At 40.6% G+C, this 20,050-nt stretch overlaps 1 protein-coding gene across 1 annotated transcript; it reads right to left on the bottom strand.

Annotated features, from left to right (window-relative positions):
* Positions 1-1,418: 1,418 nt before the first annotated feature.
* On the bottom strand, positions 1,419-19,568 carry LOC145438706 (uncharacterized). Its single transcript, XM_080316054.1, has 18 exons — positions 19,423-19,568; positions 13,761-13,809; positions 13,040-13,292; positions 10,764-10,914; positions 10,466-10,645; positions 9,682-9,897; positions 9,254-9,346; positions 9,072-9,171; positions 8,501-8,670; positions 7,265-7,551; positions 6,716-6,884; positions 6,252-6,374; positions 5,970-6,167; positions 5,556-5,735; positions 5,271-5,374; positions 5,012-5,174; positions 3,775-3,885; positions 1,419-2,331 (listed from the first exon to the last, which is right to left on the bottom strand). Exons 1-18 carry the CDS (start codon positions 19,433-19,435, stop codon positions 2,147-2,149), a joined length of 2,745 nt encoding a protein of 914 aa, XP_080172180.1. The 5' UTR covers positions 19,436-19,568; the 3' UTR covers positions 1,419-2,146.
* Positions 19,569-20,050: the final 482 nt, after the last annotated feature.

Raw genomic sequence — 20,050 nt, 5'->3', positions numbered from 1 at the left:
CGTTGCCGTCCTTACGGCGACAAAAAAAAGCCCAGAAAAAGACCCGGCGAAAGAAAGAACTCACAATGAATGGAAAAGAACTAGTAGAAAGGGCCGCGGCTTCAAAGAGATAACATTGAAAAAGAACTGTGACATCGGGCACTCTAGGCCGAGGTGGATGTTAGAGTAAAGGATCGCTACTGATGCGTGTCGTTCTACGTCCTCCTATCTGTTCATGACATCGCATTGTGTCTTATCGCATTGTACATTGTGTGTGACTTGTTCAGATCAAAAATATAACCCAACCATGTTATGTTATGTTATGGAGATGCTATACGACCAGCATGGTCATCTAGTCTGCACTCCCGGTTTTTATTCTCCTCCATGCTATCCGTGGATATCAGTTCCGCGGAAAGCAGTTTTCGAGTCTTTGGTCTGACCCGGCCGGGGATGGAACCCTCGACCTACCGATCAGGAGGTCGGACAGTCGGACAAATCACCATTACGCTATCTCGCTCTCTAGAGCTCCCTAGAGCCCAATATCACAGATCTTTTTCAATGTTAATCTCTATTCCGCGACTCTTTCTTGCTCTTTCCATTCCTTGCTATTGCGTTCTTTCATCGGGCCTTGTTCTGCGCTTTTTGTCGCCGTAAGAACAGTGACGCGGGGGTAGAGAGCCCAGAGAAACCTCCGACGCGGAATCGATCCCGGGCCGGCCGGGTAGCAGGCGTTTATCGTCACCACTATACGCTAACTCCGTGCGAGTAGGAACTATAGGCTGGATGCATGCTGTGAAGAGTTGGGAAGGTGTCGTGGGTAAAATGCTAAGACCTCCCAGTATAATAAGTCTTATTTTGTTCTGAACGAAAGTACCGTAGCCTATATAGCGTTTTGACGTCTTTCTCGCTCTTCTTATTCGATTCCTTGTATTAGCAATTCACTGGGTCTTCATCTGGGCATATCACAAAGATGCCATACGAAGATCGGAGCAGGGTAGAAGGGGCCTGGATAACTTTTCGACACTCCGAAACACACTTTTGCCTAGTCTCGAATCCCGGTCTCTCTATAGTAGTAGTTATCAACCCTTTTTATTAAAAAATAATTGGTGAACCGGTGAACCAACAAAAATTTAACTCAACCCAAAACCTAATTACCACAAACGTATGCAATCCTTTTGACACGGTCACTTTTCCAAAAAATACAACTACTTTTGATAAACGCCTTCATAAAACGCAATATAAATCAAATGAAAGATGAACACAAACTGTCCATTTTGTTCTCTTTCGCATGGTCTGATATTCTTGAAATATTCGGTAGTCATCTTGACCTACCCACCCCACCGCCGGCCACGCGCAACCACATGCGATCACTGATTCCTAATTTTTTGGAGCAATAGCATACCCTGCTAGCTGCAACTCAACATCATGTCATAGAATAGTTATGGTAGAATGGATGAGTTTATTTATAAAATTCAGGGATGTCTAGAAGTCTTCTAGATCCCCCTGATACAATGGGTTCACATATAGCCTATATTCGGTAACTTTTGGGAAGAACATCATACTATTAAACGGTACAAAATATATTCTATTCATAAATGCACTTGTGGAATGGATCAGAAACATCAAAATCGCATTCATCGCAACTGTAGATGAGCGGAACCGTTAACTTTTTGAAATGGAATGTTAACCAATTTGACTGGGGGTATGGGTGAAACTGAAATCGTCTCAAACACGCACAGAAACTGTGCAGTCGAGCATAAAAAGAGCCAGGGGCGGAGACGATTCGTTGTTAATCGGTGGAGGTATAGTCTACGAACTTCCCACTGTGAATTGCAGTGGCGGCGCTTGATACTGTAAATTACGACTTTGAGTTGGATTGCAAATGGCGTCAAGAATAATTCCACAGCATTGGAAGAATTTCGTTGGAAGTATTCCTTGAGAATTTAGTTGATTTCACCAGCCTTCGGCACCGACAATCGCGATATTATCGTGCTGCAGCAGGCGGACAACAACAAGAACGAAATTATAACAACGCGTGTCAATATAGACAGGCCAAGAAGCGGCGAGGCATAGGTCTTCTTCCAAGCTCCTCTAGGAATCAATCGCACAAATCGCTCAGTATGGAATGATACGTAATTGTCGATGCGCGAATGTAAATCCAGTTTCATTAGCAAGATAGATAGCAGACTTGTTGTCCTATCTCCTTTGCAATTCCCGCCAAATCCGTATATGATTCTACTTTTATAACGTTGCGATCCGGTGGATGCGAAGCGATCAGTTCAAGTTGATACGTCCACGAGTGCTCTACTCCGACTGCGAGGACATGTACCCCGGCGTCGTGAAGATTCTTTGCTGTTGGATTTGGGAATAGTGGTATTAAACAGGCTGCGTATAGTGCTATATCTAGTGCCCGAGTTATCCGATATACTCAAATCTATATGCCCAATTGCTCAATCCTCCTCGTCCAGGGGCGGGCAACTTCTCCAGTCGGCGGGCCGGATATAGGAAAATTAAGTACTTGGCGGGCCGGATTGCTGAATCGATACATTATTTGCCCATTTATTCCCATATAAATGGAATAAATCGTATTTAAAGAATGTATTTTAACGAAGCAATATTATTTCGAAGCAATTTCTCGCCGATAATGACGAAGGGAATGTTGATTTGAGAACAGCATTCTCATACAGCAGTGGTTCTCAAACATTTTTAAATACGCCCCCCTTTTTGATAGTGGAAAATTCCGCGCCCCCTTATCGTGATATCTCAAATATTAAAGAGGTGAATCAGAATGCTAGCCATCCCAACGGATACTTTGATGGCGTTTAAAGGTTATGCATGGTTATTGATGAGAGAATTCTCAAATATGAAATTCGAACAATAGATAGAGTAAACAACGTGAGCTAGAGGTAAATCGCGCGAAGCGCGAAATTTTTTTCAGTTAACTGTGACTTCGCCCCCTTGTGTTCAGTTAACTGTGACTTCAGATGGTTTCACGCCCCCCAGTTTGAGAACCACTGTCATACATGCACCGCCATGTCTGCTTCTCTCGGATGAATCAACACAAGGTGCAATCCTTGATTGAGAATTTAAGTTGTTCGATAAGCACGGTACCCCGAATTTACCAAGATATCAATTCATTAGGGTTGACTAGGTGGAAGGCAGGGATATATAGAACTATATATCCCTGGATATATAGAACTATATATATCCCTGATGGAAAGATAGTGTAGTGGTATAATCCACAGCTACAAAACCCAATGTGTTGTTGGTTCGAGTCCGACTCCAGAATTGCTATATAAGTGTTGGAGGTTTATCTAGGCTCCTCCTCGCCATCTCGTCAGCATAACTATTAAGCGGTGTCTCACAAAAGCCTGGACGTGTGCCGTGCTACCAGTTGGTGGTTACGGAATCAAAAATAAGAAATATCGGCCTGGCGTAAATGACCATTGAAGTCGACAAACACCACGATAACCACAAACAACATTAGGGTGAAGTACATGGGAAATGCTGACAATGCAAGTCTTCTCGCTTCGACGAACTTACCCGTAAGCTCCACTCTCGCACGCTGGGCAGTGCGCACCGCCGCACACACGGATACATAAACATACAGTCACTAAAATTTGACGTAGTAAGCAAGTAGTGGGGAATCGCGGCAGACTGATCGGCCGCGGGCCGTATGTTGCCCGGCCCTGTCCTAGTCAGAGGACGCTACTACGTCACCATATATAGGTGTGGCGATTCTGAGCAACTAGACCGGATGGTAGATTTGCAGTGATAATACAATTGGTGATTTACCTGGATAGTAAACATCATCATGTGATATCCCATCCGTCAGTACCACGACTATGTCTCCCGCTCCTTCTCGAAGTCCAATTAGATTGGCAGCCACGTAATCCAAAGCTTGTCCTGAAATGGTGGGCATATAGTTTTCTATAGTTTTCTTAGAAACCGACTAGGTTGTTCAGCATTGTCGGTTAATGATTTGAATACACAGTTAATGGAGATAACTGCGGACGAATAAGAGTTGCGAGGGGAATCAATACGTTTTTCGAGAGTAGCTGAATATCTTCTCATGGTTCACAATATCGCACAAGTGACACATCGTGTAGCGAAATGCGACGGGTGAAGTCGAATTCCTACTCTACGTTCCCTCCCAAAAATAGAAGTGTATTATTGGTACTTACTCGTCCCGCGTTCATGCATCAATAGATATCATGTTACTGTCATCCTGCGATATCGAGTGAGCGAGCGACTAGGATTAACATATCATAAAGATTGCGGTGGTAACTGGATCAATTTGAAGGCCAACAGACAAAAGCGCTTGAATTGTGGACAGTTTCCGCTATGGTACATCGCTTGTCTCTGACAAACATTATCGCGCGTGCCACAGGTTCGTAGACCCGTTTAACAGGCGTTGATGTATCGAAATTATATACGTCCCTTATGTTAGTAAGAGTTAATTTGATAACGAAAAGAATAGTACCGATAATATTTTCCAAGGCGGAAGGCTGTAAACCTCGATTTGTCGTATTGCAGCATACGAAATATGTAATAAAAAGCTCTCTCTCTCTCTCTCTCTTCGAAATAAAACATTTCCATGAAATGATAAACTTATCATTACGGAGATTTGTGTTGAAGATTAATCGACGTACTCGTTCGAGCGAGACATGACCCTGATCTCTCTGGTATCTGATTATACGGGTTGAAATGGGGAGTGCTGCTCGAAGCATCTGAACCCGGTATAAATTTCAAAAATAAGTTAGGTCTAAAGAAATGTGGATACGGAATGAACGACCATCCAAAAGGAATACAGATAAGGTTTTATGCGAAAACATCCCAGAATAACGAACTTATGACAATAAGCAAGACAAGGGATTTCAGTGAATAACGAAGACATAATGTAGTCTGGTTTAACTGCTTTCCGATTTAAAGATATGTTCTCAACTCCATTTTCTCAATCATGCTCTACTTTTGTATTCACACCAGACGATGAATTGTTTTCTTTAGCTGATTATTTTATCAGTGAGCTTACCGATATAGGTTCCTGCTCCCTGATATGGCAGTTCGTCGAGAGCAATATCCAACTCATCACTTGAGGTGTAGACCTTGATATTATTCAAGAGTGCCACTTCCGCGTGATATGTTATGACCGAAACCTGGGTGAAGTCTTCTGACACTTCGAATCTCCTGTGTAGCTGCATTAGAAAAGGACGGGTCGCATCATTACTAATTGGCGGCGCATGGCGACACATAGAGTTATCCACTCAAAATAAAAGATGCAATCACCCTACCGCTTTAGCAAAGTCTTTTATCTTCTCGAAATTGTCGGGTTGTATGCTACGGGAGCTGTCGAGGACGAGAATGAGATTCATTCTTGCGTACGGCGGACAATCGTCTGTGAATAGTCATATTATATGTATGCCGAATAAGATTTATATATATCTGGGTGTCGGCAAGCTATTAGCATGTCGGCTAATGACAGTTGAATACGCCCATTTTCAAACTTTTATCTTCCGATATACGCCCGCACTTTTGTAAGAAAACCGTGAAGATATACGCTGATTTTCTGCAATTACCTCGACAACATGGCTTGAGCGAGCTCCATTGCAAATTCCGTTGACAGGTGACTGTGTCGTTTCCATACAAGGTGTATCCTGGCTTGCAAGAAAATTTGCAAACAGACATTTGTCTGTTTTCATCCGAACATTCCATCACCCCAGAGTTGGGAGGCATCAGCGGTTGACTACAGACTGCGCCTATATGGGAAAGAAAGCGGCTTATTGATCTATTTTTGTCTCGTCGATTATTCATAATTCAAACCCAACTATAGTTTCGGCGAACACACCATCACATGTTATGGAGCATAACTCGCAGTCAAATATATAAGGTGTTAAATGTTTACTGGGGTAAGTACCGGTACCGGTATCGTTACTTTGCCGTTCCATTTGAATCCCTTATCCAACTATGCATGAGAGTATAGCTCAACTTACGCACACACACGGGAGACTCGTAATCCCACCGCAGAGTATCCCGGTTACAAGCGAGCCTGGCAGATGCGCCTCTCATCACGTATCCGCTCTCACAGAAGTAGGAACAAACTGAGCCTGGACTCCAACCATCGGAACACCTCATCATTCCATGGGCAATATCGACGAGTGGTGTACAGAATTCAATAACCTCCGAGAAAACTAATAAAGAAACAATATAGTATGTCAGACCCTAATTTGCGAAAATATGACTTGAATGCACTCAACCGTGTCTTCCCTACTTACCGTCACTTCTTTCTGATTCGCAAATATACCTCGTCGGCTTACTGCACAGAGTGATCTGCCAGAGGAAGTTTGACGTCTCAGATCGTATGGGATCAGAAACCAGATCGACGCAGTTACCGAACCCTGAAGATATCACAGGTATGATTATGATTAGCTCTGTTGTTAGCATTTGTTCACATCAGTTACCAGTCAGGGGTGCTATTTACGTCGATTGAGACCTATCGACACGTTGTTACCTAGCATAGGAGGGCTATGGTTTAATATGTTCAAATCTAAATCCTGCAGTTCTGGATTTGAGGTACAAATGCAACTCCAGCATTAAATCAGTATCATATCGAAGTCCATTTCCAATGACTGAAATCTTGTTTAAAAAAATCGCATCGACTCATGGTGACCCCTGGGCTAAACTGTTTCCTTTCTGGCGATAACTTGGTATTTCATGACGATGGTATTGATGATCTTACCGCTGTTATCGATCATTTTGGGTTGTCCAGGCGCCCACATGTGAAAGTCCGTATTATTAAATTTCTTGCCATCCCTCCATCTCAACACTCCCGGCTCTATTCTGTCGTCGAGGCCGATCCATGGACCGTAAATTATTTCGGAGTTGTTGGAAAATTGGACGATTTGTCTCTGTCGAAAAAAATCTGCATCGTTATAATGTACATTTAAACATTGTTTCGGATTGTTAAACTTCCAAGACCTCGGTGGGACTCGAATCCGCAACCTATTGGTGTCGTCGTTGTGGATCATATCACTACGTTATCTCGCAACTTTATTAAACCATATTAATGTACGGTATCATTATTTATAATGTAACGATTTTTTATTCAGCGAAAAATGGGGATTTGCCGAAGGCGTGTAGATTATTTAGCGAAGGGTTCGCCAGGTTAGCAGAGGTTAAGAACCACTGCTCTAGGGCCTAGGCCTACTTCGTAACAAGAATTCTACAGGTTTATGAGATGGAGTATTTATGGTATCGCGTATGAATGTTAGAAATTGCAGATGCTCACAAGTAACTCTTCATTGAGTCGTTCGTAGGTATGAAGATCTCTTATCATTCCCGGTCGACGCCTAGCCGGCCTGACGCATGTAGCGATCTCTGTCGTGTTTTCGGTATCCGACACCTCGTCCTCGAAAATAGCCCCTATTTCAGAGGTGGGCTTTTTATCGGGTTCTGTCGGCTCTTCTATCAACTCTTCAACGTAAGAAAGCGGTTCGTCTCGAGGAGGTGCTGTCGGCGTCGGCTCTAAATGACACACGCCGTGCACGAATCCTCCGGGACAAGCGATCTCGACCCCTGCAAATAAAAGTTGAGGTTCATTGCGTGGGCTATAGTCATAGCGAAGACAGTGTGTATTCACACCCTTGGGATGTTACACGAAAACAGAACCTAATTCAAAATCCCCGATCGCGGGGTGTCCATCGAATATTTCACCGCACTTGTTAGCGTCAGCATTATCAATTGGCGATTTTCCTTCTCTGTGTACACTGTACATTCAATCGCTAGTTTAACTGTTCTGATTGATTCATGGTTATATTATTATAAATCCTGCGTGCGTACGTGCAATCGTACATGCCTTCCAATATATGTGCCGACGTTCCTGGGTTGCATTTAAAACAAATGGTTGTTTGAAACACTTTGTACAAAACATGTTTTAGACAGTGATTTAAACATGGGCCTTTAAAAAAAATGTTGTTTTTTCAATTTGTATAATTATGCCATAAGTGTGTAAATACTTTCCAAAAAACATGCTGTATGAGCCTACGGACGATTATTATTACCCGATATAGCCGACGTATACGATACGGGATGGTTGGAACCCTCAAATAGTCGGTTCAACAGCTATAGTTCGTGGATATTTCGTCAAAGGAGCTCTATATTTACCCTATATATTTTAAATTGTCAGTATCAATCCACTATGACGTCACAATTGAATATTCGTGACGTCATGGCCTAAAAAACAGGTTTTAAAAAGGGTCTTGTTTTAAACATGTTCGTTTTAAATTAATTTTTGTTTTAAATGCAACCCTATTTGTACTTATTCCATTTTACCAGGCAACATTTCTATAAAAATGTTGTTAGATTTAATTCGCGGTATGTTTCTGGGGTAGAATCTGTTAACGCTTACCGTCACCTTTACGGCGCAAATACACATTTTTTTCACGCGTATATACCTACACTTCATCGCGCAGAATCACAAGCTAAAAGAGATCCTATGTTATCACTTATTATCAGGTTTACTTACTCGTGCATTTCCCGCCTTTTCTGATAAGGCCTGGTTCGCAAGCGCACGAGTAGCCTCCGTCGTTGTTCACGCAAATTGCATTTTGTGATTCGCATTCATTTTCTGTGAGGCATTCGTTGATGTCGCCACATTCAAACCCATTGCCACGGTAACCGCGGCGACATTGGCAACTATAAATGGATGAGAGAGAGATATTTATTGTTTATCTATACTAAATACATAATAAACAATCAGCTACAATAATCAATTAATTAAACAAAAAACACAAACACAGTGATCGATATCGGATAGGAATGATAATGCGACCTTAGAGAGGTCAACCGTCTGATCCCAACAGCATCAAACAAGAACACTGTCGCTACATGAATAGTTATTTCAAGTAATTCTAGGTATCGCTTGTCGCAGTAAACATAGCATTGGCAGCAAAGTATTCAAATAAGTACGTTCCATTGCATCTGTCACTACTTCGGAGCTGGAAAGTTGTGCCGCCACAGCAACGGAGCCTTAGATGTGTTTTTCAAATAGCTATATAGGAACAACAGCTTTCCGTATGTGGTAAGGGTTGACAAACCTGTATGACCCAACGGTATTGATGCATTCTGCGTTTTCGTCGCATAAATCCACGTTTCTCGCGCATTCGTCAATGTCCTCGCAAGTCAAAAAACCGTCACCTGCCAGTATGTAATACATATGTGATATTGAAGCGATAAAAATTGTTGTTATGCTGATGATAGAAATATCCGAAACACTTACCTTCAAAGCCTGTTGTGCAATTGCACATAAGTTTCGATGTTGGACTCCACTCAAATGACGCAAAAACATGACAAGGATTCTGCGAATCATCTCCTGCGGAAATTAAAACACACGATGGTCATGGTCCGTCTCTTATTTTACAGTTTGCATGATTTAACAATCGATCATTCGACAAAGTATGATTATTGCTTGTAGCGTGACTGTTGTCGCGGTACACTTATAACAATGGTGATATCACTGCTAGATCTTAATGGTGCAATCTTCTAGAGAGGATGTATTCTAGTCTATCCATTAATGGCCGCGACATCATCTGGCTCCAAACACGCCTGGCCGAAATGTAACAAATACATTAAATGGGAGGAAATGCCAAAGCCTGTCGATTTCACCCTACAGGATTATCGCATTTCAATTCGCTTCGTCATCCTTACCTCTGACACAGATGGGTCTTTCGCCCACCCATTGGTAGGTTCTTCGATTGCACCGCAACACGCGGTTCCCATTGATAAAGTAACCGCGGTCGCATAAAAATCGGCACTCTGACCCGGCTTTCACGCCATTAGTGCATTCTACATTGCCATTCGAAAGGGGGCGAACATCGTTGGGTTGACATTCCTTTCGTATCCGGCAACCAGGTAGGCTCTCGTCTGAAAGGCAAGGGTGTTATGACTGTAGAGCCTCTTGGTTCAGTCATATTGAATAGTATATTGAAATGAACCCGACTATGTTCGGCTGGCACTTGTCAGGGGTAATCGTCAGCAACTAGCAGATAATTGAAAGCAACATTGTATATCAACAATCGCATCACAAAATATGACTGTGTGGCGTTGGGCATACATTCCTGCATCTATAAATAGCTGGATAAGGCGAGAATCGAATAAGACAACACCAAAGGGTGATATACGATTCGAAAGTACACATTGATGCAAAATTGGTTGGCGATAAAATATATCAAAAAAGAAAAGATACGTGTACGAGCTATATCATTGAAACTTAATATTATTTTCGTTCTCGATACTATGTCATTATCAAACACGTAACTAATTTCGAATCAAATTAAGCTGTAGTTTACGTGGAATTAGAGCGAATAAATGCATTGTTCCAGTAATTAACATCATACCAAATGTATTCGCAACTTTGCATCTCTGCTGTGGCCAATTTCCGCGACACAGTTGCCCACTTGGTAGTGTATTCCGTCAAATAAAAGATAGTTACCGTAAGTGCATTTAGTAGCTGTCCCGGACCAAAGAGCGTTGTTCAAGCACATCCTTACTCTCGACCCCATAAGCCGGTGACAACGCTTGCACTTGAAGATGCACACATTTGACCGAAAACTGTTCTGTCGGCAAGTTGCAATGCCGTTGTTGGGCGCCGGGACCTCTCCGCATGTTAAATCTGAAATAAACCATAAACGGATTTTTGTTAAAATATAGAATCAAACGATTATGGTTTCAATAGGCCTGCCCCCTGAGCAGCGTAATGCAGTGATACCAATGGTAATAATCATACTGACCCGGCAGAGGTTGATTGCAAGCCTGGTCACGGCAGCAGTAACGACAGACAGATAACATTGTACCGGAGACCTCGTTGCACTGAGTAGTAGACCAATCATATCTCTTATTTTGACTGAAATTGTTCCGACATGCTGTCTCTTGCTTACATCCCTATGGAGAAATAGGAAAACGAATTTATCACTGTACTAGTTCCGTGTAAGTTTATTTGGTGAAGTCTTTGCCACCGGTTCACATGGCAATTATTAATGCCGAGGTCGGCTCTTTCAACGTATGTACACCAGATAAGGGAATATGCATAAATTCGTGCTACCACATGATAATTACAGATGGATGTTGAGCAATGAATGGTTCTCTGCATTTGCGGAAAGCCCCCTTGAAATAGGACCTTGCAATCAGAATAATTGCAAGATACTTAATTGAGCCGGGCGTCAGTAAAACATATATTCTCATCCTACTTTCGTATTAACAAATGGCTTAATTATCACCTTTATTTTGTCAAGGACGTCAACTCGTTCGGAGAAAGGGAGGTTGGGCTGATATTGGACAAATGTCTTTTGGTAATAACACGGTGCTATTTAAACAGGCCCAAAATGGATTCGCGAGCTTGTTAATTTCCGTGTTGTAATTATAGAATTTGGCATCTGATACAATTGACATGCATTTAGTTTTAAAGTGCGTTCACGTTCGATATTGCGTTGAGGTTATGCAGTCTACACTGTGCCTGACGTAGTTTATTCGCCGTGAAATTCATTATGATCAAAGATTACATACGAACCTTCACAAGTAGGCCTGCAAAACCGTGCGATACGGCTGATCTCATCTGTACCTTTACGTACCAATTTATCGCCTTACTACCGTAAGCATCGAATTTTGCGAGTTGATGAACTATATCGCTTCGAAGTATCAAAAGTTGTTCACAAATATTTTTCCAATAGTCTGCCTACTGTGTTTGATGACTTTTTCATACCTGCTAAACATGTCCATTCCCATTACACGAGATCCTCGTCTAAAGGAAACATCTACTTACCCCCACCCAATAGCAACCTAACTAAGAGATCTATCGACTACTCGGGACCTATCATCTGGAATGCATTACCACCACATATCCGTGAATTGCCTTATAATAGATTCAAAAAAGCCCTACTTGATCACCTCTTGTCGTTACACTAACACTGTTGCCCTACCTCGCCCAGACATTGCTTCATTGATCATTTGCCACCATTGTTTAATTTTTTTTCTATTTTCCTTTAACTAAACATTTCTTTACAGCCAGACTGTTCAGAGTCAAGTGTACCTGTTTGATGCTGGTGTGATCAGACTAAATGACCTTCACCGTCTTATCGATCATTCCTATCTAATACCGAATACTGTGCACGCATATTTTCTGTACCACCATCACTGCCGTTTGTTATGTATTTTGGTTCGATGAAAATAAAGACTCTCTCTCTCTCTCTCTCGGTGAGAAATATGACATTAGCTTAAACATTTGACATACTAATCCATTGTCAGCACATGGATGAACAAGAAATATATCCCAGTATGGTTCTTAAACTTTTCTACTTAGGCCTACAGACCCCTGAAATCGTAAACAAAATTCAGGATCAAAGGAAAATGTAATTACGACAGATGAATTTACCCAATTAAGAACGCGTGTATTAAGCACTTGAGCAGTTCTTTGTTTGCAACATCTTTAATGTTCGTTGTTAGACCTGAATGGCATCACGTCATATTAGCAACACAGCCAATACACAAACCGACGTATTTTTCGCAAATCTAAGCCTACGCCCATAGTAATTTTTTTCCATATGTCCTGTACAAGCCACTAACGTGAATTTGCCTGTTGACTTTCTTTTGAAAGACATTTTGCATAACACTTTGATCGTTTGCTGGTTGCTAGAGACAAAATCCATTATGCTCTCAAATTTCGCTGAATATTGTCAACATATCGCCGTATATCTTTCACATCGTCCTTTTGAATAGTTGGACACAACATGTGCATTGTGCAGTGTGCATTCGTGCAGCATTGTGAGGTACCATAATGTCAACAATTCTACATTAAACCATAAACGTCATGCTACATCGAAATGCTGCAATTTACAGGACTTCCCAAGTATTCCAAATACTAAATCAATTACAAATTTGATGTATTATTTCTATAATAAATGGACATGCCTTTAGTACTGGTAATTCGCGATTGAGATACATAATAATTAAAGATATTTGGCGAATCGGTATAGGAATGTTGACCATTGAATTAGTCCATACGATTTATTACCTTTCGCACTCGTATATTCACCATAGTCTTTAAATTAGACACGCGAATTTCGGTTTGGCACGCAGTTTGAGTGGGAGTGCACGTGACCATTCCTCCTTTATTGCATTCTTCGTTACTTCGAGCGTTTCGACAGGAATAGCATTGCAGCGGCTCCGTCCTTCCTGTGCGATTTTGCCCCAATTGGGCTCTCATGAAATCTTGCAAACGTATTTGGTATGCTCGTATTCGTTCTTGCTCGGTCATGGGTTGATCTCTGAAAGGGTAGTTTGCCGTCATAGCTACGTATCAGGGCACGAGGCGGTCAGTATTGTTTTCGGCATTCATTGTGATACGACTATTACTAAGGTCATTCACACAAGCTAATTCGATTCCTGATCTACCGACTTGCAGCATGTCCCACTTTCATTCTAGGCTTCTGTAAGACACCGCTTGCGCGGATCACATAACGAGGAGGGACCTCGATAAACCTTCAACATTTGGTGGTCAGTAACGAAGTATACTTTGACTTTTGAACCAACAATGATTACTTAACCACCTCTGATCAGGGTAGTACATTCGTGTCCATGGGTGAATTGTGTTATTTAACGTGGGTTCCAGACATCTTCAAACTTGAGTTGAGCGATTATTATACGCATATGATAAACGTCATAATATCGCAATGGGCCCATCCATTACAGATCAAAGTTCATAAAGCAATCATGTATCGAAAGGGTATACTTACTTTGCGTTCGCTGAGTATATTATGACCGTAATCAAAAGCAGGAAACTTCCTGAAAAAAAGACTGGAATTTCAACTCTCGAAGAACGTAGTTTGTGTTTTGCTGATATGTATGCCTATATTGTATTTGCTCTTTTGCTGTTATGCATTGCATCAGTACTAGACATCCCTTAACGATCACATGGCAATCCAGATACCAGCCGTGCTCAGGTGCATGTCCAGTAGGGCTCTTCAAAAATTACTTTTTTTCTCAAATCGTACTGGCTACTTGATAAAATTGCCAGGTTACCTAATTTAAGCCTACACACAAAATTTGGTTCAATTCCAGCCAGTAACCGCATTGCTACAGGAGAAGTAAGTTTCTATTTATTATATAAAAATAAATAATAAAAAATTTGAAAATTTTCTGTTCACTCCATGAAAGTGTTAGGCTGTTTATAGAAACGATGCTCACCAAATTTGGTTCAATTCCAACCAGTGGAAGCGTAGTTATTGCCGTCGAAAAATTTGAATTTGAATAAAATAGTATTTACGGTGAGCACAACTATAATAAATAAACAGAGAATCGGTCACCGTAAATACTATTTTATTCAAATCCAAATTTTTCGACGGCAATAACTCCGCTTCCACTGGTTGGAATTGAACCAAATTTGGTGAGTATCGTTTCTATAGACAGCCTAACACTTTCATGCGGTGAACAGAAAATTTTCAAATTTTTTATTATTTATTTTTATATAATAAATAGAAACTTTCTTCTCCTGTAGCAAAGCGGTTACTGGCTGGAATTGAACCAAATTTTGTGTGTAGGCTTAAATTTGGTAACCTAACAACTTTATCAAGTAGCCAGTACGATTTGTGAAAAAAAGTCATTTTTGAAGAGCCCTAATGTCCAGTCCATGTCCTATCCAGTATGTAAAGGGGTTCGAAATATTCGATCTCATGCATAACAATCAAAATGTTAGTTTGATGCAGTCCAAACTTCTTATGTCGAAACCTAGATCCCTCATCCATTCCGCTTCCTCAGATAATTACGCGATGGTATGCTGATGCCAACCAATACAGGAATGTGAAATTGTTGATGTGCCGAACTTCAACATTTGCACTACATTCGGATTATCGCTAATATCCACGATTTTTAACCGCGAGTGCCATACTAATGCCAATTATTGTAACATTTGTCATGTTTACCCTTGGTGCGACGCCAGTTTGAACTAGCATTTCGGAAATTATCCTATTCGGCCGGTTAGATCAATTTTGCATGCGTGTACCATAGCCAATACGACGTATACATACATGCACATTGCACAAGTACAATGCGTGTGCGTGCATATCACGTGTAATTCTGTTGGCATTCTAGCAAGATGCATGGAAAATATATACATTAATTCATATCGATAAATAGTTAATCTATTGGCACGCAGGTCTGGATTTTACAGGTGCTGTATACGTGAGTACGTGATCTGAGAATCATGCTTTGTGACGAGAGAATGGACTGGCCTTAACGCAGTTTCGAGCTGTAATCATTACATTTGTCTAAAATATCCAGATATTTTCATTTTCTGACGTTAATTGCCGAGCTCGCTTCCACGTATACTTGATATTGGAATATGGAAATAGTTTTTCCAGAATATATCGATAACATTGCCGCGAATGTGACATGAAGTAGTCAGAAAACGTCGGGCTATTTTAACCGCGGATGAAGAAACTCACTAGTTTCAAGGCTATCGGTGAAATGCTCGTTGGATATTGCTGACCTTTTTTTCGCTCAAATATGAGCAATCCTACAATTCTCAATCTGTACACAGTGGCATTGGAGCTGGCAAAAAGTCCAGGGATATATCCCTGTAACAGGCAGACGTGTTCGACTGTGTGTGTAATGGCCACGCTTGGATACTTCAATCACAATATAAACTAGCCGTATGAAAATGAGAGCTCCAACAAAAATATAGTAAACAGAAAATGATTTTGGGAGTTCTATAAAACTTTAAAATATAGTACGTTGACATAAATGCTACCGCACTAAATATGTTCTTCAGATCGGTACAAAATATCCAGCAAAGACAAGCACACACATCATCGAAGAAGCGTTGAGTGTTGTACTGTTTCTTATTTTGTAACAAATAAAAAAAATTCCTGTGCGGTCCCCGATCTCGTTTCAATTCGAATCGGAATGATGCAGGAATCTTAGAACCGCAGCATAATTATTTTCACTTCAATCTAAGGCTCTTGCAGTGAAACCATTTCGGTTTAAATGCTAGTGTTTATCTCTAGCTTAGAACTCCCTTGTTTTGATTTTAGTAGGCTACTTGCGGAAGATTGAGTTGTTCCAAAATGACCAAAGGGAAGGAACGCAACAAAAAAGGTTGGTACCACTGGTCTAGGTCACACCACACTTAGCTTGGGAATTCCAAGCAAATATATAGTATTTCCGTCTTATTAGACACTCCGCCACTGCATGGGAATTAATTAGGGCCATGACGGCATGTAGCAGTGACGAAAGCGGGTCATTTTGTTATTAACAACTAAATAGCGTGATGGGTCAAGCGATGTTCTCAAAAATTAACATAATATATCACGTCATAGCGATTCTCTAGGTTTTGAGTTGATGAACATCCTTTGTCGTGTTCTGGATATAGTCAAAATCCAAGGTAAGTTGATCAGTTATGCTACGTTTGCTGGAAGATATTGTTATTTCATAAACTTTCTCGGGTAGAACCTGTCAAGGTTCATTGGCGGACGAATTATAAACCCGAAACAAACACGAACTTTCGCACCATCCCTATCAAATATACCATTCTGAACCACCACATTGTATGGAAGTTGTGATATATTAATATTGTTATTAGGCCTGTTTATTGATAGCGAAAATACTATGGTTTTGCGACCGGTCCGACCTGAATTAAATATAGAAGCCTGCACATATTTCGAGTTCGAGAAAATGGTTTTCTATGTCGACGCAAACAAACACTGTTTCCGACATTCAAAATTTGTGTCAGGTGCTTTCGCTCATATCAATAGTTGCACATCGAAATATGCGTATCCATATTTATGGGCTTAATCGGCTATTCACGTTGACGCTGTTGCCATTTATCATGAACTCGCACAACGAGCCAACCCAATGCGCACGATTGTACTTGACGATCGTAATAATATTATAATATTATGTTCCGTAAACCTCCGTCCTAGGAATGTTTAAAATATCATTAACCGCAAATGATATCCTTTCAGGTATGAAGATTCGTTCATCGATTTATAAATTGTCGGCGTTTGCGAACGTTGAAAGATATCAATGCACGACTTAACTTCGGCATTTCGCCACAATTTAAATGGAAAGTCGTTGTCATTAACGAATCACGCAGCTGCAATGTTGTATTGTGTGGTGACTATTTCGAATGCGCCCAAGGGTTGACGGTGACGTGTTACCTCTTTTTAAGCGTTGCATGTATTTAATTGATCGCCGTAACCATTTGATCCTTAATCTCGACAGCGAGGCGTTGCGCGATAAGACTTCGGATGTGTCGTTATCTGACGCACGAATTATATCATACCTATACAAGCTGTGGAACGTTTCCATTTTCGATATACGCGCGGGGAACAAAATTCGCATTTATAAACACATATATCGCTTGGCAGCGATCAAATCTCGATAAAGAGAAACTTGAGCGAAATTTCTTCAGTATATTTTGTTGTGAATTGTGCTGTGTACCTGAGATATAATCCCAAGTTCATGTTACCTTTCCGTAATGAATGCGCGGAATCGTCCGATTCAACTGGGAAGATATTGAACCGCCTTATGGCGTGTATCCATCGGATAAATAGGTGGTCCGTAACGAAATAATTCTACATTTTTATATTCTCATGTACGTGCTGCCCACTTGCACGACACAATAAAATGTTTATGTTTCCAGACTACTCCCACTTATACTCGAACCGTTTTTACATAAAAATATACATAAAAAGAACGCGTAGTTCTGAGTTTGCATCACTTTACTGCGCTAGATCGTAGTATTAAACGTGAAATAGCGATCGCAGTAGCTCCTGCCGAATATATTTCCGAAAAAATGTACCTTTTGTTGCAAAATTAGTCATTATTCGTAAGTCAAGAGGATCTTGCAACTGCGAAAGTGACCGTCACCGATTAACTATACCAAAAGTATATGCGACCCCTCGATCACATATACTTACTTGGGTACTTTTTATAACTTTAATTTTGGAAATCGCGAATTCTGCTTGTAATTTAAGTAGGAATTTACGTTGTTCTTTCCAATTCTACTTGAGTAGAAACGCTGACTATTTCGACCACCACTGGATACATTACCTAGTAGGAAATTAACCCGATGTCATGTATACGCTCATTCGGGTCGCTGTTCAATGTAGTTCACGTTATCAATGTATATTCACATATATCATTCTGGATATCATGGCACTGTAATGATAGTGGAGACTTGAGGATATGCATCGCAACATAAAACGCACAGCCTCTGACGAATACGTCCTTCCAGCACTTGCGGTATATATAAAACTGTCACTCAACACGTTGATGGCTCCGAACATCATTTGATGTTCACATTCTTTGCTTTGTCCGTTTATGAGCGTGGTATTTATATCTGTTATGTTTATGTTTAGAAAATATTGGTGGTTCTAGTACAGTGTCTTAGCACGTTTGACCTCGGCAAAGCGTTTGCACAAGTCGTTGGAAATCCTGTTTATCATGCCGGTAACAGCAACATGCTGTGTAATTTATGAGATGTTCACACGTTCTATTGTTGCCAGTTTCGATACGTTTTGCCAACTCATTGATATTGCATCCTTCGAAACATTAATACAATCGTACAAAAATGATTGTGTTAAATTCTGTTTCCAATTTATTTTGTCGAAACATCGCGATTTTCGTCATTCCAAAATCGCCAATATCACCAATAATAATAATTACTAATAAATAATCGGTGGTTATAGATGCCTCTGAACAATTATCGCCAATTATGAGCCCTTTTCCGGTTATATCATGCAGCCAGTGTTCAATCACGATGTAGAAATAAGAAGGATGTGAAATTATGGATCTTCTATTGCACTCCCATTAACCGGATCTGAAGAATTCCATGGTGGCGTGCAGTCGATTATCTTAATACATAATCGCTAGTGCCCCCAAAGTTCACCCATGCTCCTTTTTATCACATCAGAAGATGCTTTGAAACAGAATATACTAGCTATAGAGTTCGCGTATAACCGGTTGCAAATTAACAGGTCGTATATACACAAACTTTTACCACACTCAGGATTCATTATAACCTGAATCAATATTCAAAGAGGTATAACATCTGTAATTGCTGCATGCAGGATGTGATCAGACCAGTTGACACTACCCAGAGTCATATCGATCACACCCTGTCCTACACCGTTAAGTTTCTTGTTATTATTTCATGCGTCAATGTTATTTTCTTTCCGGTTGGACGAATCAATAAATATTTCTCTCATTCTCTCTCTCTAACAGTATCAGGCATGACAAACAGTGGACATTCACTACTCTTCCCTATACTCCATTCAGAACACCCGTGGATCCTGGACAGTTGAAATTCAACTGTTTGTCCTTGACAATGTTACTATTGCGCTCATGTCAAATTTGTGAATAATGCGTTTTCAGCGTTGTTGTAAACCGAAGTCTTACCTTTGCGTGACATCTTCGTTACACTTTGTAGAAAGAGATTCTATTTTCTATCTGTTATAGGCCGTATATACGATCTACATAAGACATATATGTTAGAAGTTGGCAATATCGGTGTCTATCAGAACTCGGTAAGGCCTTTCCCATTCACTGTGTCTGCAAATGTAAGCCAGATACTAATATAATGCACCACAAATCAACCGTAACTATAATATATTTCTCAACCTGTGCTGAAAAAATCACGTTCTCTCAATTCAGGCCAAGAATAGACTATCCAACAGTGTTCATATTTGATCGTACGTTTTGCGACCAACTATATGTATAGTACTGATTAACATGACTCTACTTCAAGCTATCATTATATTGGTGTTCTTCTGAACTTGGCGATCTATCTTTCTATATGAAGAGCTTCTTGGAGGTACAGAACTTCAATATACAATTAAATAGTATATTCATATTGAAATGAACCCGAATATTTTCGGCTGACACTCGTCAGGGGTAATCGTCAGCAACTAGTAGAGAATTGGAAAGAACATTGTATATCAACAATCGTATCACAAAATATGACGTCACCAGCATCTTTCTATATCGTAATATCTAATCGCCAATCAAATAAAAGTTACATCATCGA

The sequence above is a fragment of the Botryllus schlosseri genome, chromosome 5, assembly GCF_051294905.1.
Source record: "Botryllus schlosseri isolate E-star chromosome 5, Bs_hap1, whole genome shotgun sequence".
Lineage (NCBI taxonomy): Eukaryota > Metazoa > Chordata > Ascidiacea > Stolidobranchia > Styelidae > Botryllus > Botryllus schlosseri.
Note: the sequence above shows the minus strand (reverse complement) of the source record. Positions and strands in the feature narration are given on the sequence as shown.